Source organism: Carettochelys insculpta, chromosome 4 (genome assembly GCF_033958435.1).
Source record: "Carettochelys insculpta isolate YL-2023 chromosome 4, ASM3395843v1, whole genome shotgun sequence".
Taxonomy (NCBI): Eukaryota; Metazoa; Chordata; order Testudines; family Carettochelyidae; genus Carettochelys; species Carettochelys insculpta.
In genome coordinates, this window is record NC_134140.1 from 4,851,490 (window position 1) to 4,866,625 (window position 15,136).

A 15,136-nucleotide genomic window follows, 5' to 3' on the forward strand; every position below is an offset into this window, starting at 1 on the left:
TTCTCATTTATTAATTTTACTATGGTGTCCAATGCCGCTTCCCCTGCAAGAATCCCAACTAGGTACTGCTCAGGATACAATAGCCATCCTTGGCCCAACGAGCATTGCTCAGTCGCTGTTACTTCCATGCCTTTGTGCTTCATCAAGACCTCATTTATATAGCACTCATCTGCCATCAAAAATGACTTGGCTACACTAGTTAATTTAAACACAGAGACCAGATGAAGGAAAAAACCATAAGAATATTGGTCTGTCTAGCACAGTATCCTGTCTTCCAACAGTGGCTGATGCCAGATACTTCAGAGGGAATGAACAGAGCACAACAATTTATCAAATGATCAATCCCATCCCATCCCATCCTGGAAACCTTAATTACGGATCTGTTAGCAATACCTTTGATCATTTATTTTGATCATCACTAACATGCCTCTTGGGTGAAATATGGCAATCATAACAGGACACTGTTTTGGTGAGGTAATACAGAATATTATGTCCAAAAAAGAAAGCTGGGGAGTTAGAATTAATGTGGGAACACAGCAGAGACTAAATTTAGCTAGGAGACTGGGAATAAAAATCCCCAGCTCACGCAAAATGCATTCTTAGACATAAGATGTGTTACCCTTTCACTCAGAAAGAGACACAAACTTCTCTTCAAAACAACTGCTGTGTAAACATACAATCAAGTCAGAAGAAATTATTTTAACTAAAAACTGCACGGACCATTAAAATCAGCAGAAGTCACATGGCTTAATCTTGTAATGCAGGGCACTATTTATATTACAGAGGGGTAAAAAAAGCTATTTACAGTAAACTGTAATTCCCTCTGGGGACAGAAACTCAAGAGTGGATGGAAAGCTAGAACTTAAATAGGAAGAATAAACACACATTGGGGTTTTGTTATATTTTAGGATATTGTTTATTTAAGTAGAAGAAGCTAAAATGTGTCCTGCAGAGACCGTGTGTGTTCATTGATGAGGTCCATGACTGCCTGCCGAAAACAAAGTCTAAAACATCTGGGGCAGGGAGTAAGTCCAGAGGCCAGTGATTCTTATTAATGAAGTAATGCAGCTTTAGTCCACAGTCCGTGGTGTGATCTTAGCTCAAGCAAGACTTCCAACTGTGTTCTGTTCTCTCAGACAAGAACAGCGGCGCCTCAGACCACTACGGACAGCTTATAATTTTGTATGTAACAACATCTTACATTGTTATCTTTCACCCCACATGATCCTAAAGCACTTAACAATATGCACCAGGGATCACTTCACCAATGAAGAGCAAACGCTTCTGGGGTGAAAGGATGGCAGCTGGGTACACAAATGGGCAAGGAGGCATTTTTGGCCAAGAATATCTGGGCCCCCATGAATCTTTACTGTACTTTAAAACCTGCTAATCTTTAAAATACACAGAGAAAAAAGGATCTTATATCTTACTGTCTTACCTGAATTGACTAAACACAATGTAATGAGATTTTATGGAATAAAAGAACTACAGAAGTGTTAAAAATGAAAGATGGAGTCATCAGCTGTCACCCAATGCAGGGAAGATCCCATTATGGTAGATCCACACCACTATTTTGGAGGTGTCAACAGTCTATTTGTCAGCAATGTTCACTTCTGGTTCATGTATCGAGCAACAGTTCCACCATCTCTCTCTCCTCCCTCTCCTGATTTCAGGCAGATTTTTCCTCATCACTTTGAGTCTGAGTCCTGACCGTTTGTGGAAATCTCTCCCATGTCCTTGGATTTGAGACACAAGCACCTCCCTCTCCAGTGTCCAAATCTATCCTGTCCTATGAGCAGCATAGGCAACCCTTTCTGGGTTTATACTTTGCTCTCTGTTTCTAGCACCCGATACACTGTGAACTAAGATTGGTATTCAAACCTGAACATTACACTATGAGCCCATCCTCTATAGGCTCTCACGAAATGATGCATGAGGACACAGACATAAAATGCGTTTAGTCGTTCTGTAAATGGAGCTATCAAATCCAGACAAAAACTAAGTGTTCAGATTTTATTTAAATATGGCCCTCAAGTTAAAATGAATCCATCAAAACAAAACAAACAGAATTCTCAGAATAAGGGAATCACATTGCATATGAATTCCTTTCAATTCATACGACTGTGATCAGATCCAGCTTCCCCTCATGCACATGCACACAAACCACCAATACTGTGAACAAGTAGGTTATTTTATACCACGTTCAGACATACGGATAGAGGAAATCCCTTTCTGAACAGCTAAATGATGCTCTAACTTCCACTTCTAGTCAGACTATGAGGTGCAAGATCAAGTTACCCAAGGCTCTGGATGAACCAGGCACGCAAGAGCTACTAATATTTGTTGTTAAAGGAATAGGGGTTGGGGGAGACACTTCATGTCTGGTTAGCTGTTTGGTTTGGAGCATTGCTACTTCTATTTTTTTTTAATGGGACTGAACAGTGAGCCTAAGGGAGGGAGGGAGGGAGGGAGAGAAAAGAGAAACTGAAATGTATAAATAAAAATGTGCATTGTTAGGAACGTATTCACTAGAAAAACCTGGTAAATTAATAAAGATTGTTAAACTGTTGTTAAACTGCACCTGCATTTGGATTAGACTGAAGAAAGGATGAGCAGAAGAGTGGTCTGAGAGCTACTAATGAAAAGATCAGTTGTGAAGCTGAGAAAATTGCAGTACAAATCTCTCAACTCCCGAGAATCGATTTGTTGAGTTGAACTTAGACTTCCAGACATGTGCTTTGTGATTCTCCTATATGCAGCAGTCCATAAAATTTACCTTTTAGATTTCATTTGCTCTCTCAGTTTGCTGTACATCTCCAGCACTGGGAAGAAAAAAAACCAAACACATAATTAAGCAAAGTGTATGAAATTAAATCTAAATGAAACTGTGTAAGTATAATTAATCAATTTCAGATTCCTCACCAGGAAGACACAGTGTTAGTTTATCGACAGTAGCAGAAATATTTCTCTGTTGTAGTCGACATTGTTTCAGCTCTTCCATTGCTCCTACCAACTTAAAAGAAAATAAAACTGTATTACGCCAATAGTGGTAAACAAACAGCTTGTAGGCATGTCTCCATGACATACTCATCTCTCACCAAGTTCCTAACAGAAGGTCTATAACAATGCCTGCTAAAGAGAACTAAGGCACTTGGTATTCACCTGATGAGGACGAAGATTTGGGTGTGTGGCGGGGGGAGGGGAACAAAAGATGGATGTGTGTGAAGCTGCTGCTGGGGGAGGCAAGCTTCCCAGCCTGTAGCCCTGCCCATACGCTACCCTGGCTCCAACCAGGCCCTGCCCCCTCCCTACTGCTTCACACACATCCTCTCTTTGCTCACTCATTTTATATGAATCCCTGAACCTAACTGTAGCAAATGACATTTGGAAAAAGACCACTCTTCTAAAAATTTCTTTCTAAAGAAAATGGAGAATGTTTGCCACTACATGCAAGATTGCAAAGACTGGACATGCAGAAGTACTCAGTTTAAAGTATTAAATCTGGGAATAAAAATATCAAGTCAGTATTTTTATCTATACCCTGAAGTCTGTCAGAGATTTATTTGCAAAAACCTTTTAGTAAGGGCAAGTCAGTTGTCCTGCTGAATATACATTAAATATTATAGAACACATGATGCAGCCCATATGAGTGTTACACTTTCATCACTAGTCTTTAAAACAAAATCAGCTTAGAAATATACAGTTAAGCCTTCATAAAGTCATCACTCCAGATTACTACATATTTAAAGTCACTGAAACAAAGACATTATTTCAAATTAACCAATCCAAGCAGTTTCATTTGCTCATAACAAAGTTCATTTTTTTAAAAAAAGGAAATAATAATGTGTGATTTTCACTACAAAACACGATTATGAAATTTTAACTGTATGTTTATGTTAAAATAAGTTTCCAAAGATCTTAGGCACCTCAAAGGATTTTATAATTTAGTAAGGTATTAATTTTGGTGGACCGTTCTCCTAAAACTAGTGACAGAGAGATAGCCATTTGTATTCTATCCAAACAAAAAAGCAGTCAAGTAGCACTTAAAGACATTTTGTTGGTCTTTAAAGTGCTACTTGACTGCCTTTTTTCCTCCTAAAACTAGTTCACCAAATAAAAGGGAAACTGGTTTGCCCAGCTATATGGAAGAAAACGAGTGTTGTCTATTTAAGGGGGTGAAAGGAGAGCAGGGATGGATAGAGGGGACAGGAAAGCTTTGGAAGTACATTTTTGTACTACAGTAATTAAAAGACAAATGTGTGTTTTAGATTATGGTGAAGAATTTATTTAAAAAAAAACAAATGAAGATCCAAGCATTTAAGGCTAAGGCTGAATACCCCGCATCTAAATAGCTATGCAAGTTTTTTTTTTTTTTTTTTTTTTTTTTTAAAAGAGATGTGATTTTATTATCTTCAACCACAATCGAATATTTAAAGCAAATTTTAAACTAAGGTTCTATAGACATAGGTTATGTCTATACTACCTCCCTACTTCAAAGGGAGCATGGTAAGAAGGGTGTTGGGAATTTATTAATGAAGTGCTGCAGTGCATATGCAGTACTTCATTAAGCAAATTCCCCCCACCCCACCCCCCGCCGGCAACTCTGAAGTTTTAAACTCACCCACCAGTACTTTGAAGTGCCCAGAGTACTTCAAAGTCCCTTTACTCTTCAAAATTTACTTGCCCAGGCACTTCAAAGTACCAGTGGGTGAGCCACAGCTACACGCGAGCCGGTACTTCGAAGTTAAAAACTTCGGAATTGCAGTAGGGGCAGGAATTTGCTTAATGAAGTGCTGCATATGCACCGCAACACTTCATTAATGAAGTCCCAACACCCTAATTACCAGCCTCCCTTACAAGTAGGGAGGTAGCGTAGACGAGGCCAAAATAAAGCACAACTTTTTTGGTCAGTGAACAGAGCTGGTACATGGCCTGTTAAAGGGTTTCATTACTAAAGAATGGCTCTTCCACCAGTTCAATGTTATGCTAATAGGTCTGACAAGCTGGAAGGCTTTTCATTTTTAAGTTGGCAGATCCACTTTTGGGGATGCGGGGGGGAGAATCACCCCTCTCCACCATGCAACAGCCTGCTAAGGGCGCCTTCAGCAATGGTCAGAACAGGGAAGGAAAGAATTTGAGTGCTAAGACTCAGGGGAGGCATTGCCACCCTGTGCCTCTTACACTCACTGACCATGGGGACAACTGCCCCGAGTCCCAGTGATTCAAAAGGGCCCAGGGCTCGTGATCACTATTGCCAGTACTGCAGCCGCTGGAGCCCCAGGCCCTTTAAAATGCTGTCCGAGTCCCAGGCAGTGCTGAAGGCTGGTGGGAGAGGCTAGCCCCTCCCTGTCCCTACTTCTTCTGCCAGCACAGAACCTTGCCTCCTCCCTCCTCTCCCCCACCTCACCCAGGGCCTAGCAAGTCTGTTTCTCTCCCTCCCCCTCCTGGTGTTCACTCATGTGATAGTGGAAGAATTTTAAAACCACAAGAAGTTAGCAAGAAAAGTTCTGTGTCTGTGAATGTCACACTAGTTCAGAGGTCAGCAACCCCTGGCATGGGTGCCAAGAGCAGCACGTGAGCCGATTTTCATTAGCCCCCCTACCCCATGCAGCCAAGAGCTTGCTCAAAGCCATGCTGCCTGTACGATTAACAAAAGACCAGCTAATATTACCAACCACCACCTAAACTAAAATGCACAGCTGTACCGTTTATTTATTAATGAAGCTGTTGTAAGTAGGACTGTTAGGCAGGGTCTATGCTTGCCCCCAACTTCGAAGGGGGCATGGTAATCAGGGTGATGGAAGATTTCTGATGAAGTGCTGCAGTGAATATGCAACACTTCATTAAGCTAATTCTCTCCCGCAGCAACTTTGAAGCTTCAAACTTCAAAGTGCTGGCATGAATGTAGCCGTGGGCACGTCAAAGTGCCTGTGCCACTTCGAAGTTGCCATGGGGGAGAATTAACCTAACGACATGCTGCATATTCACTGCAGCACTTCATTAGTAATCTCCCCTCACCCTGATTACCACGCCCCCTTCGAAGTTGGGGGCAAGTGTAGACAAGTTACTTTAAAAAGTATCATCAGCACTCAGACTGTACATATAGGTCAAAAGGTGAAATTTCAGCACTCCGTCTTGGAAAGGTTGCTGACTCCATACTAGTTCATTGTTTCCAAAAAGGATCACAATCTATGAGCTATACTCCCCCACACCTCTGCATCTCCTCCTCTTTACCAGCTCCTTTGTTGATGCACAGCCATCAGCAAACAGAACTGTAAACAGGGGAGTATGACTGGGAGTTCTGTCAGAGGAGAAGGGTGAAGGCAAGTCCCTTGTCCTTTAGGGCAGAGAGAGAGTCTTTTGTCAGTATGGTGCTACTGTCTGCTTAGAGGGAGGGTCCTTGTTCAATTTCTGAAAGCTGGCAGGGGTGAGAGAAGTAGAGGCCTGATTAGGAGGCCTGTAAAAGCAAGCAGACAGCCAGCACATGGCACAGGAGCTGGCAAGTGCAGGTGTAAACAGGGAAATTTACATGGGAGTTTGAAAGGGGAACTGGGGGGTAAGGAGTGTGAGAGACACTGAGTTTGTTTTGGTGTTGGTTTGGAGCTTTGGTTTTCTACTTTCCAGGATTCTTTGAGACTTTATTTTCCCTCTGGTTGATTTGTTTTACTGGTTTCATTTCATTTTGCCCAGCTGGTTTGTCAGCTCTAACCTCTATTAGAAGCCTCAGTTCCATCCCCCTCAGCCAGACAGATTACCTCTCCAGCACTCTCTCCCAGCAACTGTCAAATTTTACATAGCCCAAATATCTTCCACCACTTCCATTGGGAGACTCATCCTTATACCAATTGGTCATCATCTTTCCCATTCAAGGTAGGTTCTTATAATGCTTTTGTCCATCGTTCATCTTACTATCTTTCAGTAGCCCGTTAAGGAATGTAACTAATGTGTCACATCTCCTCATCCTCTGCCCAAGGAAAGAATTACATGCAGGGGAACAATTTGCTTTGGATTTTCTCTTTTACATACACACGTGAACAAACACGCAGAATTACCATTCAGTCAGCTCCTGAGAGGGTTCATTTGCACAGTCTCAGGCTGATACTCAAGAGAAGCTCCATCTCACATACAGGTGAGCTTTACTCTATTTTGTTTTAAAATGCAGAAGACTGAATTCAGTTAAAGGGGAAATCATACCCAAAATATAGAGTTGCACTTGCTCCATGATTTGATGCCTCCACATCAATAGCTATCAATAGCATTGGCCACACAGCTGTATACTTCTGAAACATCAAGGCTGTGCAATCTAACAGTACTATGTTACATTAAAATATTCAAAGCAAATAGATCATATACAGGAGCCTTTTAAAAAAATACAGGGCTTACTTCCTTCCCTTCATTCTGTAGTTTTCTATTCGTGTCTGTCACTTGATGCTGTGGGAGGAAAAGAGAAAAAGAACACATCAATTTTCAAATGTATATGCAATCATGAGGTTTTTTGGGTTGATTTACAAGAACCTTTACTATGGGTTTTACCAGCTTCCATGCGACGTTACAATTTTCTTCTGTATCCACTAAAACAGATGTGGCTCACTTTGGTTTTTGTTGTTCATTAAGCATTCTGTGGATTATCTGACTTAAGAAAAGATCCTAAAAGCAGCACAGGTGACACAAGGGTGGCCATACAAGACCTTCTTGCCAGTTACTAGACATCAGTGGAAAACTGCAAGGGGTAACACAGCTATATGCAATGATTGAAAAGCTATGCCCCAATGCCACAGTAGTCTGTGATTGTAATTCATGTAAAGTAGTGTCTTACTAGTGGAACTCTATTCTGTATGAGTAAAGGAAGCATAATTTGGTCCCTAACTCAAGTGTGTTTTTTTTGTCAGCAAGCGAATGGAAAATATTTAACTCACAGTAACTTTATAAGGCAGTTTATATGAACTGTTGAAGGCAGTTAACATGGATTCACTACTACTTCTACCCTTCCCTATCAATGTAGTGGAAACAGACCACATGCATCTGACTAAGCAGGTCTTCACTAACAAAAGCTTATGTTCCAAAAAAATCTGTCTATGCAGTGCCACAGGACTTCTCGTTTTTGCAGATACAGATTAACACAGCTACCCTCTGATACTTGCAGTGGAAACAGATGGTCAACCCCTCAAACTCTTACTTCTCAGAATCAGAGAAATCCGTATTTTAGCTATAAAGACCACCACCCTTGCTCCTGTATAAAATAAAAAAAATAATATATAGTCCTGCCCCAAAGACCTTTCAAACAAAATAGTTTGCATATTGTAATAGGGCCCACTGCCTCCCACACGTCAAGCAACAGGCACTTTAGTCAGTTTCCCCTATCAGACTGTTCAAATATAAATTTCTCTTCAATGAGGGTTAATTTTTGACCAAGAAAAAGCTTGAAGACTGAGCTCATTAATACAAAATAAGCTGAATAAAATTCTCTCACACCCTCCAACAACGTCCATTCACAAGTCCACACAACAAGAAGTTTGTCTTCCGACTCGCAGAACTTACTACTTGAGAGAGAGTTTCTCCCCCAGCCCGCCCCTCCCACCCCCCCCCGCCCCCGACCTGCAGCCACTACCACAGCTTCCTGAGCTTTCCCCTCCACGGCTTTAGAGGGAATTACACTGGTGACCTAGAAGTGATAGACCATCCCAATACCAGCTGCTTGAACTGTCCAGCTCTTACAGCTGCCAGACCTAAAACCCTGTGTGCTTATTCCACACAAGGATTCAACTCATGGCTTATTTTACAACTTCACCAGAGCAACTGCATAGCAGCACTTCCTGCTCACCACCAGCCCCACCTCCAACAGCAGGTTCAGTTCTCTTGGCTGATTGCCCTACACAAAAATTGCTCATTTCCTTTATGGTGTACTGGGATATTTGACGTAGGAGCAAGGTTTCACCTCTGAAGATTATTTTATTTTCTTATACCCTAAAAATCCCACTAAGAATTCATGTAGGTGATTCAATTTAAAAAAATGAATTAGTGCAACATTAAGGCTGCAGTGACCATCACAAAGAGTAAACAGAAGTTTAAATGCTGTTACGAATAGAAATTTGTCCAGGTTAAAGTGATGCTGTGAATATTTAGTTAACATCTAGATTACTTTTCTGGCAATATATAATTAGCATAGAAGAGCTTCTACAGCTAAGCTACAGAGACCATAACAGAACCAGTGTCCTGGAGGGAGCTGTACTGTTGCAGGTATCTTCGAGAGGAGTTGTAAAACAGAGTTCCTGAGTACTTGCTAGAGGACTTAAGCATGATGTTCTGATGATTTCAACATAAATTCTGACCACCTAAAATGGAGGCAGAATTCTTCACTTGTAAACAGCATTGTGCCATGTTTCACTCCAGGAGGGCACAACAGGATGTGATTGAGTCCTATTACTTACTGTGCCCGAAAGGCAATACTGTAAAGATTACACAGGACTCCAGAAAAAAACAAAAGCCTGTATAAATGATAAATGCTGCAGGTGTAATACTGAAGATGCACATTTAATGCATATGCTATGGATTTATGCAAGACTAAAACCAATGAGGGGCAAAAAACAAAAACAAATACAACAGAGAATGAACATTTGGAACAAAATGAACACTCCGCACTGGATCCATGGATCTTCAGGGAAGGCCTCATGAGGTAGATTACATTACTTTTCACAGATTTATGCAGATTCTTCTCTTGGGCCATTTTATGAATCAGTTGGCTACAGAAAAATCAAGGGATCCCCAAAGGTATATGAATGGACTTCCTGTTATGCCACCAACAGTGATTTGTGAACTGAGAAACTGTAACAAGTCTTTCTAAAAAATGCAATATTTTTGGCTAGAAACAATGGTATTAGAGAATGCTGTTCCTTTCATATGCCCTATGGCCTTAATCATACCCTCATCTACCTATCAATGGGCCTCCAGACAACAGCAAGAATTCCCCTGCATGCATCACACCACAGGATGGTAGACTGAGCATGTGTGAAACCTGAAGTCCTGCTAGGACAAGTATTACTTATGCAGAGCAATAAAGAAAGGTGAGAATATTCTTAAAACCTCAGCGTATTGGAGGCTGAAACACTTCTTTAATCTCCAAAGAAATTTCCTGGTGAATTTTTAGTATACTTCCCTGATACATCTTGTGCATTTCCATACAACCACTCAAAAGGTCCCATGTCAGGCTGCCCCATCCTTCAAGTTCAGAAAGGCTAACTGTGTTACACTCTAGAGAGACAATCAAGATGTCTTTGGGGAGCGATGTCACAAAACAGCCAGCAATTCATGGTCCTCAGTTTGACAGAAACCACCTATCTGTGGCTCCTTGCTGTTGAAATTTGTTATGAAACTAGGCCTCAGGAATACAAACCTCCATACCAGTCATGCCCTATTACCTTCAAAGCAGACGTCACAAGAAACTGAAGCAATTTCTCGAATTCCTGAAACTCAGGAGAAAGGGGTTTGTTCAGTTTTTAAAGCTACCAAATTGTGCACTTTCCACATTTTAGGGCTGTGGTATCCATTATATTCACTCTGTTCACCGCAAGTGGGGAGTGGACACCATGATGTACTGATTCCCAGGCTCTGGAGCCGCATGCAGCTGTTGAAATCCTTAAACACAGCTCCTCAGAGTCGCACATATGGCTTCCCCTTCACCTGCTCCACCCACTCCACGGTGGGACAAGCACACGGTGGCTGTGGCTCCAGGGGCCCCAAGGTGGCTCTAGCAGCCACAGCTCCAACAGTGGTGGCTCTGGTGAGTCACCAGCATTCATTAGAGAGGGGTTGGGGGGGGGGTACCTGACTCTGGTGAAAGCATTTATTTGGAGCAGGGAGGGGCTGTGGGAGCCTGGCTCTGGCGGAGGACATTTATTTACAGTGGGGGGCAGGGGTCGGGTGGGTGGGTGCTGGCAAATAGGCAAGGATGACAACCGCAAGTTCAGCAATCCTTGAATTACTATTGGACTCCACTGTTTTAGGGCATAATGTATGAGAGACAGTTCTGAGGCCACCTGTTACTCCACCAGCCCCTACATCTAGAACAGCTTCTGTTGTCACCTGGGTTTTCCCTTTCCCCTCAGAACACATGCCTGGGTAGCTTGCCACTGCTGAGCTGCACTTACAGCTTATTTCATTCAGGGAACTGGCATATGCTATACTGACTTAGACACTCTTTTGTTGGTGTAAAGTGTGTCTATACCTGAAGAGTTTGCTGGTATAGTTATAGTGGTATAAAAAGCCAGAAACACTTGTTTAGAGTAGATGAAGCCTTAGTCTTTCTGACATTTCTAACCGTCCTCCATGTGTCTAACTAGCCAAAATAATTTAGGATCATTGTCAAACTCCAACTTACAGCCCACTGGCATAGTTCAAATGACAGCAATTTTACAGGGTGGGTCTACATAGTAACGAGCAAACAGGGGGCAACTTCAAACCACGAAGACCTAACTAATTTAGCTTCAATCTAGCTAGCTAAGGTATCAATAGAAATGAAGCCACAGCAGCACACACAGTGTGTAAGCCTCCCTTGGATGCAGGTTATCTGCTCAAAGGGCTAGACTGCACTGCAGCCAATAATGCCATGGACTTACACTGTTGGTATCCAAGCTAGTTCATGTATATCTACATGTGCTGAAATCCAGTGTAGACACAACCTGAGTGACCACAATGCAAAACACTCAAACTACACAGCATGAACGAAACAGCAGCTGTAATGTGAGCTACTACATCCTCTACTGCATTACTGGCGTGGAATGTCAACCCATCCCTCCAGATGGACCAGCTAACTCAAAGTTCAATCACTCCTTAACTCAAGCTAGATTTGTGTGAGCGCATGCATGCAGGGAGTCAGGTTAGTAACAAAACAAGCTACACCACAAGCTGGCAACACAGTGAAGACAAGCCCTAAGTCAGCAATGCAAATATTTCACTCTGCCATAATATTAACCTTTGACAGCAGAATAAGCAGAATTACTCTTTTCAAAATTTCTCTCTTACCTTAAGTTTCTGGGCTTCTCCCCTAACTTTCAGGAGCTCCGTGATAGAATCTACGAATCCCTGGTAATGGAAGTTGCACATTTTCTCAATCTCTCTGTCATGGTTTCGAATTCGGGCTTCCAGTTTTTCCATGAAACGACCATGCTCTTCGCCATCATAGACAGACCTAAGAAAGAGAATTTCACAGGAGATTAGAACTGTGTCACCTGTTTATATAATTACTTCGAAGAAATTCACCAAAAGCTAGACGTTATACAATAAACTATTAGCCTCTGAACTGAGTTGGGGGATGGAGGTGCATGAAGTGCACCTTTACTTCTTTTCAGAGGTGAAAGTAAGCAGGTGCACCATGGTGCTATGGCAAAAAACATTAGGGAGCTATTTAAAGAGTTGGCAGAGACTCAGGTTGCAATGGACCTTACTGGTAAGAAATTCTAAATTATTTCACCTTTCCTTCTGTTTTAACTGTTTTATAGCACGAGTGTTAAAAAGTGATGCTATGTCATTTCAGCAGTGGACTACCTTAGCCCACTACTGTACGGTGATTTGGGGTTATATATGAAAAGATAGCCAGTTATAGAAATAAAAAAAAACAATTCAACAATGTCATCAAGTGACATTTTAGAGGAAAAGTTCAACCAAGTGTCTTCGAAAGAAAACTGAGGTAAGAAATGTACCAAAGTGATTTAGGAAGACAGGTCTCTGGCTTTTGATGGAATTTGTTGTGCTCCTAAGTCATTTGTAAATTTCACCCTCTGAACCCTAAGTAGCATTCATCATTGAGTACATTTAAAAAAAAAAATCAAAATGTGACTAAGTTCTGAGGGGGAAATGTTGAATCCTTATGATGTAGCCTTACAACTTGATTTAAGTATTTTCAATCTCCCATTCTCAGAAGAGTCATACTTGGGCTGAAACCCTTCCTATTTAGGATCTTCACTTATTCTACACTGATTGCAAGCTTTAAAAAGCTTTTAAATTAATCCAATTCTATGCACACTTCATGGCAATTGACAAGAAGCAGAGTAAAAATGCATGTAATTCTTTGAAGTTCACAACATCACCTCCCTCAGTGGTATCCAGTTTCCACCTCTGGCATAGGTATCTGAAGTGACAGTGACCTGACATTCATGAAAGCTAGGACGCTGCCACCCTATTATTATTTTTATTGCATTGTAATCAGTAGAATTTTGCCAAGCAATAAGTTAGAGAGAGCCTGCCATCTAGTGATGGTCTGTTTCTTCGCAATGCTACTTATGTATATTCTAATTCAACACTGAACATCTTTTCTAATTACCTTCAACTTAGCTATAGACCAAAAATGCATGTGTAATAGCATATGTATTATTCAGCCATATAATTCCTCAGTATCTTTACTAAAATTTTAAAAGTAAAGGAAAACACTGTGAAAAGTTCCAAGCTGCCATAATGCAGTTCCACCATGGAAAAAAAATACTGTTCTGCATTTATAGAACACCTACTATGCAAGAATTCAATATGATTTATGAACATTAAGCCAGCCTCAAACCTCCCTCATTTTATAGATGGCAAAACAGATACAGGCCTCCAGTGACTTAAAGGCCAAAGACTCAGAAAGTGACAGGCAGCAACAAATACTAGGAGTCTAAATATCCACCATCTTAAACTTAACACAGCTAAGGGAACATCCCTTGTCTTGATTTTCAAACTCTGTCACTTATTGTCCATACCACCTGTCACCCTCCCTGTCATTATGGCCCATAACACAGGCATCTTCAAAGCCACTTGGATCTCAAGACCCAAACATACAGGCCGCACCAACTTTGCAGTTTCATTCTCCACAGCATCTCAAAGTTCCTGCTACACTGACACCACACACAGTGAGAGTTTGCAGACCCAACTCTTGGCCCAGCAGTGAACTCTGCATAGGAAGACTACCGCGCTTGTGGGGTGACTCGCTGACTTCCATGAGACTCCATATTGGTTCATGCAAGATTGGGGCTCAAATTGTTATTATTTGGGATGTTAATTCAGCCTTCTGGAATAAAAAGGAAAGCTTTTTCCAACTTTTAAACCAATTATTAATTAACTATTTTATTTTGCCAATACATCTGCCCCATTTTAATTGAGGAGTCATCCACTTATAACTGTCATACATTCTTGAGTATCTGCCTGGGTAAATAAAAATCAATTTTCTTTAAATCAAAAATATCGGATTTTTTTAAATCAATAAAATACTAAATTTCGCATTTAAATATAACAGTTACAATTAAATCTCACCACAAACATGCTACACCTACATTTACAGTCTCAAAAATGAATTAATGGCTCTAGACTTTCCAGGCTAAAAACCAAAATTTTTGCTTCTTGAAAGTTCTGGGCTTTCATTTTCTGTTTCTCTGCACACTAATACAGGCAGAAGACAGAAGCAAGCTGGAGAGGATTGGTTTTGTTCTTTGTTTATGTGTTGGTAAGACATTATTTAAAGGAGAGAATATATAGGAATGGACGGGGACAACACAGAAAGGAACAGTGGAGTGGTCTGAAAAGGAAAAGGGAAGACATTCAGTGCACACACACAGCTTCATGTAGTTTCCTACACTTTTGCTGTAGAAAAACTGTCATGGTTTCTGGGTATAAGAGACCTTATCTAGGAATACTTTGAAGAAGTGTGTTCCCTGGGCTAAAAGGGAAAACATGTCAGGTGTAAGCAATGCAAGAAGATGATGTAGGGCATAGCTGCAAGAATGAAACATCATAAAGAAAACTGATTAATGGGGAAAAATGTGGATGAAGATGTGGGTAATGTCTTAGAATAATGTGGATCAATTTTGCAATGCATCATTCTTCAAGAATCTCTCTGTGCCTTTGAGTATGAGTGTGAATTAACAAGTAAATTCCCAAGCTGTTTTCTATGTCTTCTTGAGGGGAGGTACAGCTCAGCGGTTTGAGCATTAGCCCGCTAAACCCAGGGTTTAGAGAGTTCAATCCATGAGGGTGCCATTTGGGGATCTGGGGCAAATAGATTTAAAGGAGGAAGAAAAAAAAAAGGGATGGTACTTGGTCCTGCCAAGAGGGCAGGGGACTGGACTCAATGACCTCCAAAGTTCCCTTCCAGTTCTATGAAATATGTATCTCC

The 15,136-nt window shown here is 41.2% G+C and overlaps 1 protein-coding gene across 5 annotated transcripts in view; it reads right to left on the reverse strand.

Annotated features, from left to right (window-relative positions):
* EXOC6B (exocyst complex component 6B) overlaps positions 1-15,136 on the reverse strand; it is a 458,226-nt gene that overhangs the window by 387,548 nt on the left and 55,542 nt on the right. For all 5 annotated transcript variants that reach the window (XM_074992199.1, XM_074992198.1, XM_074992200.1 and 2 more), the window contains exons 2-5: positions 12,019-12,184; positions 7,384-7,431; positions 2,923-3,013; positions 2,777-2,822 (exon numbers count right to left, since the gene is read on the reverse strand). In XM_074992199.1, coding sequence (XP_074848300.1) covers positions 2,777-2,822; positions 2,923-3,013; positions 7,384-7,431; positions 12,019-12,184 — 351 coding nt within the window. The remainder of the gene's footprint in view (positions 1-2,776; positions 2,823-2,922; positions 3,014-7,383; positions 7,432-12,018; positions 12,185-15,136) is intronic.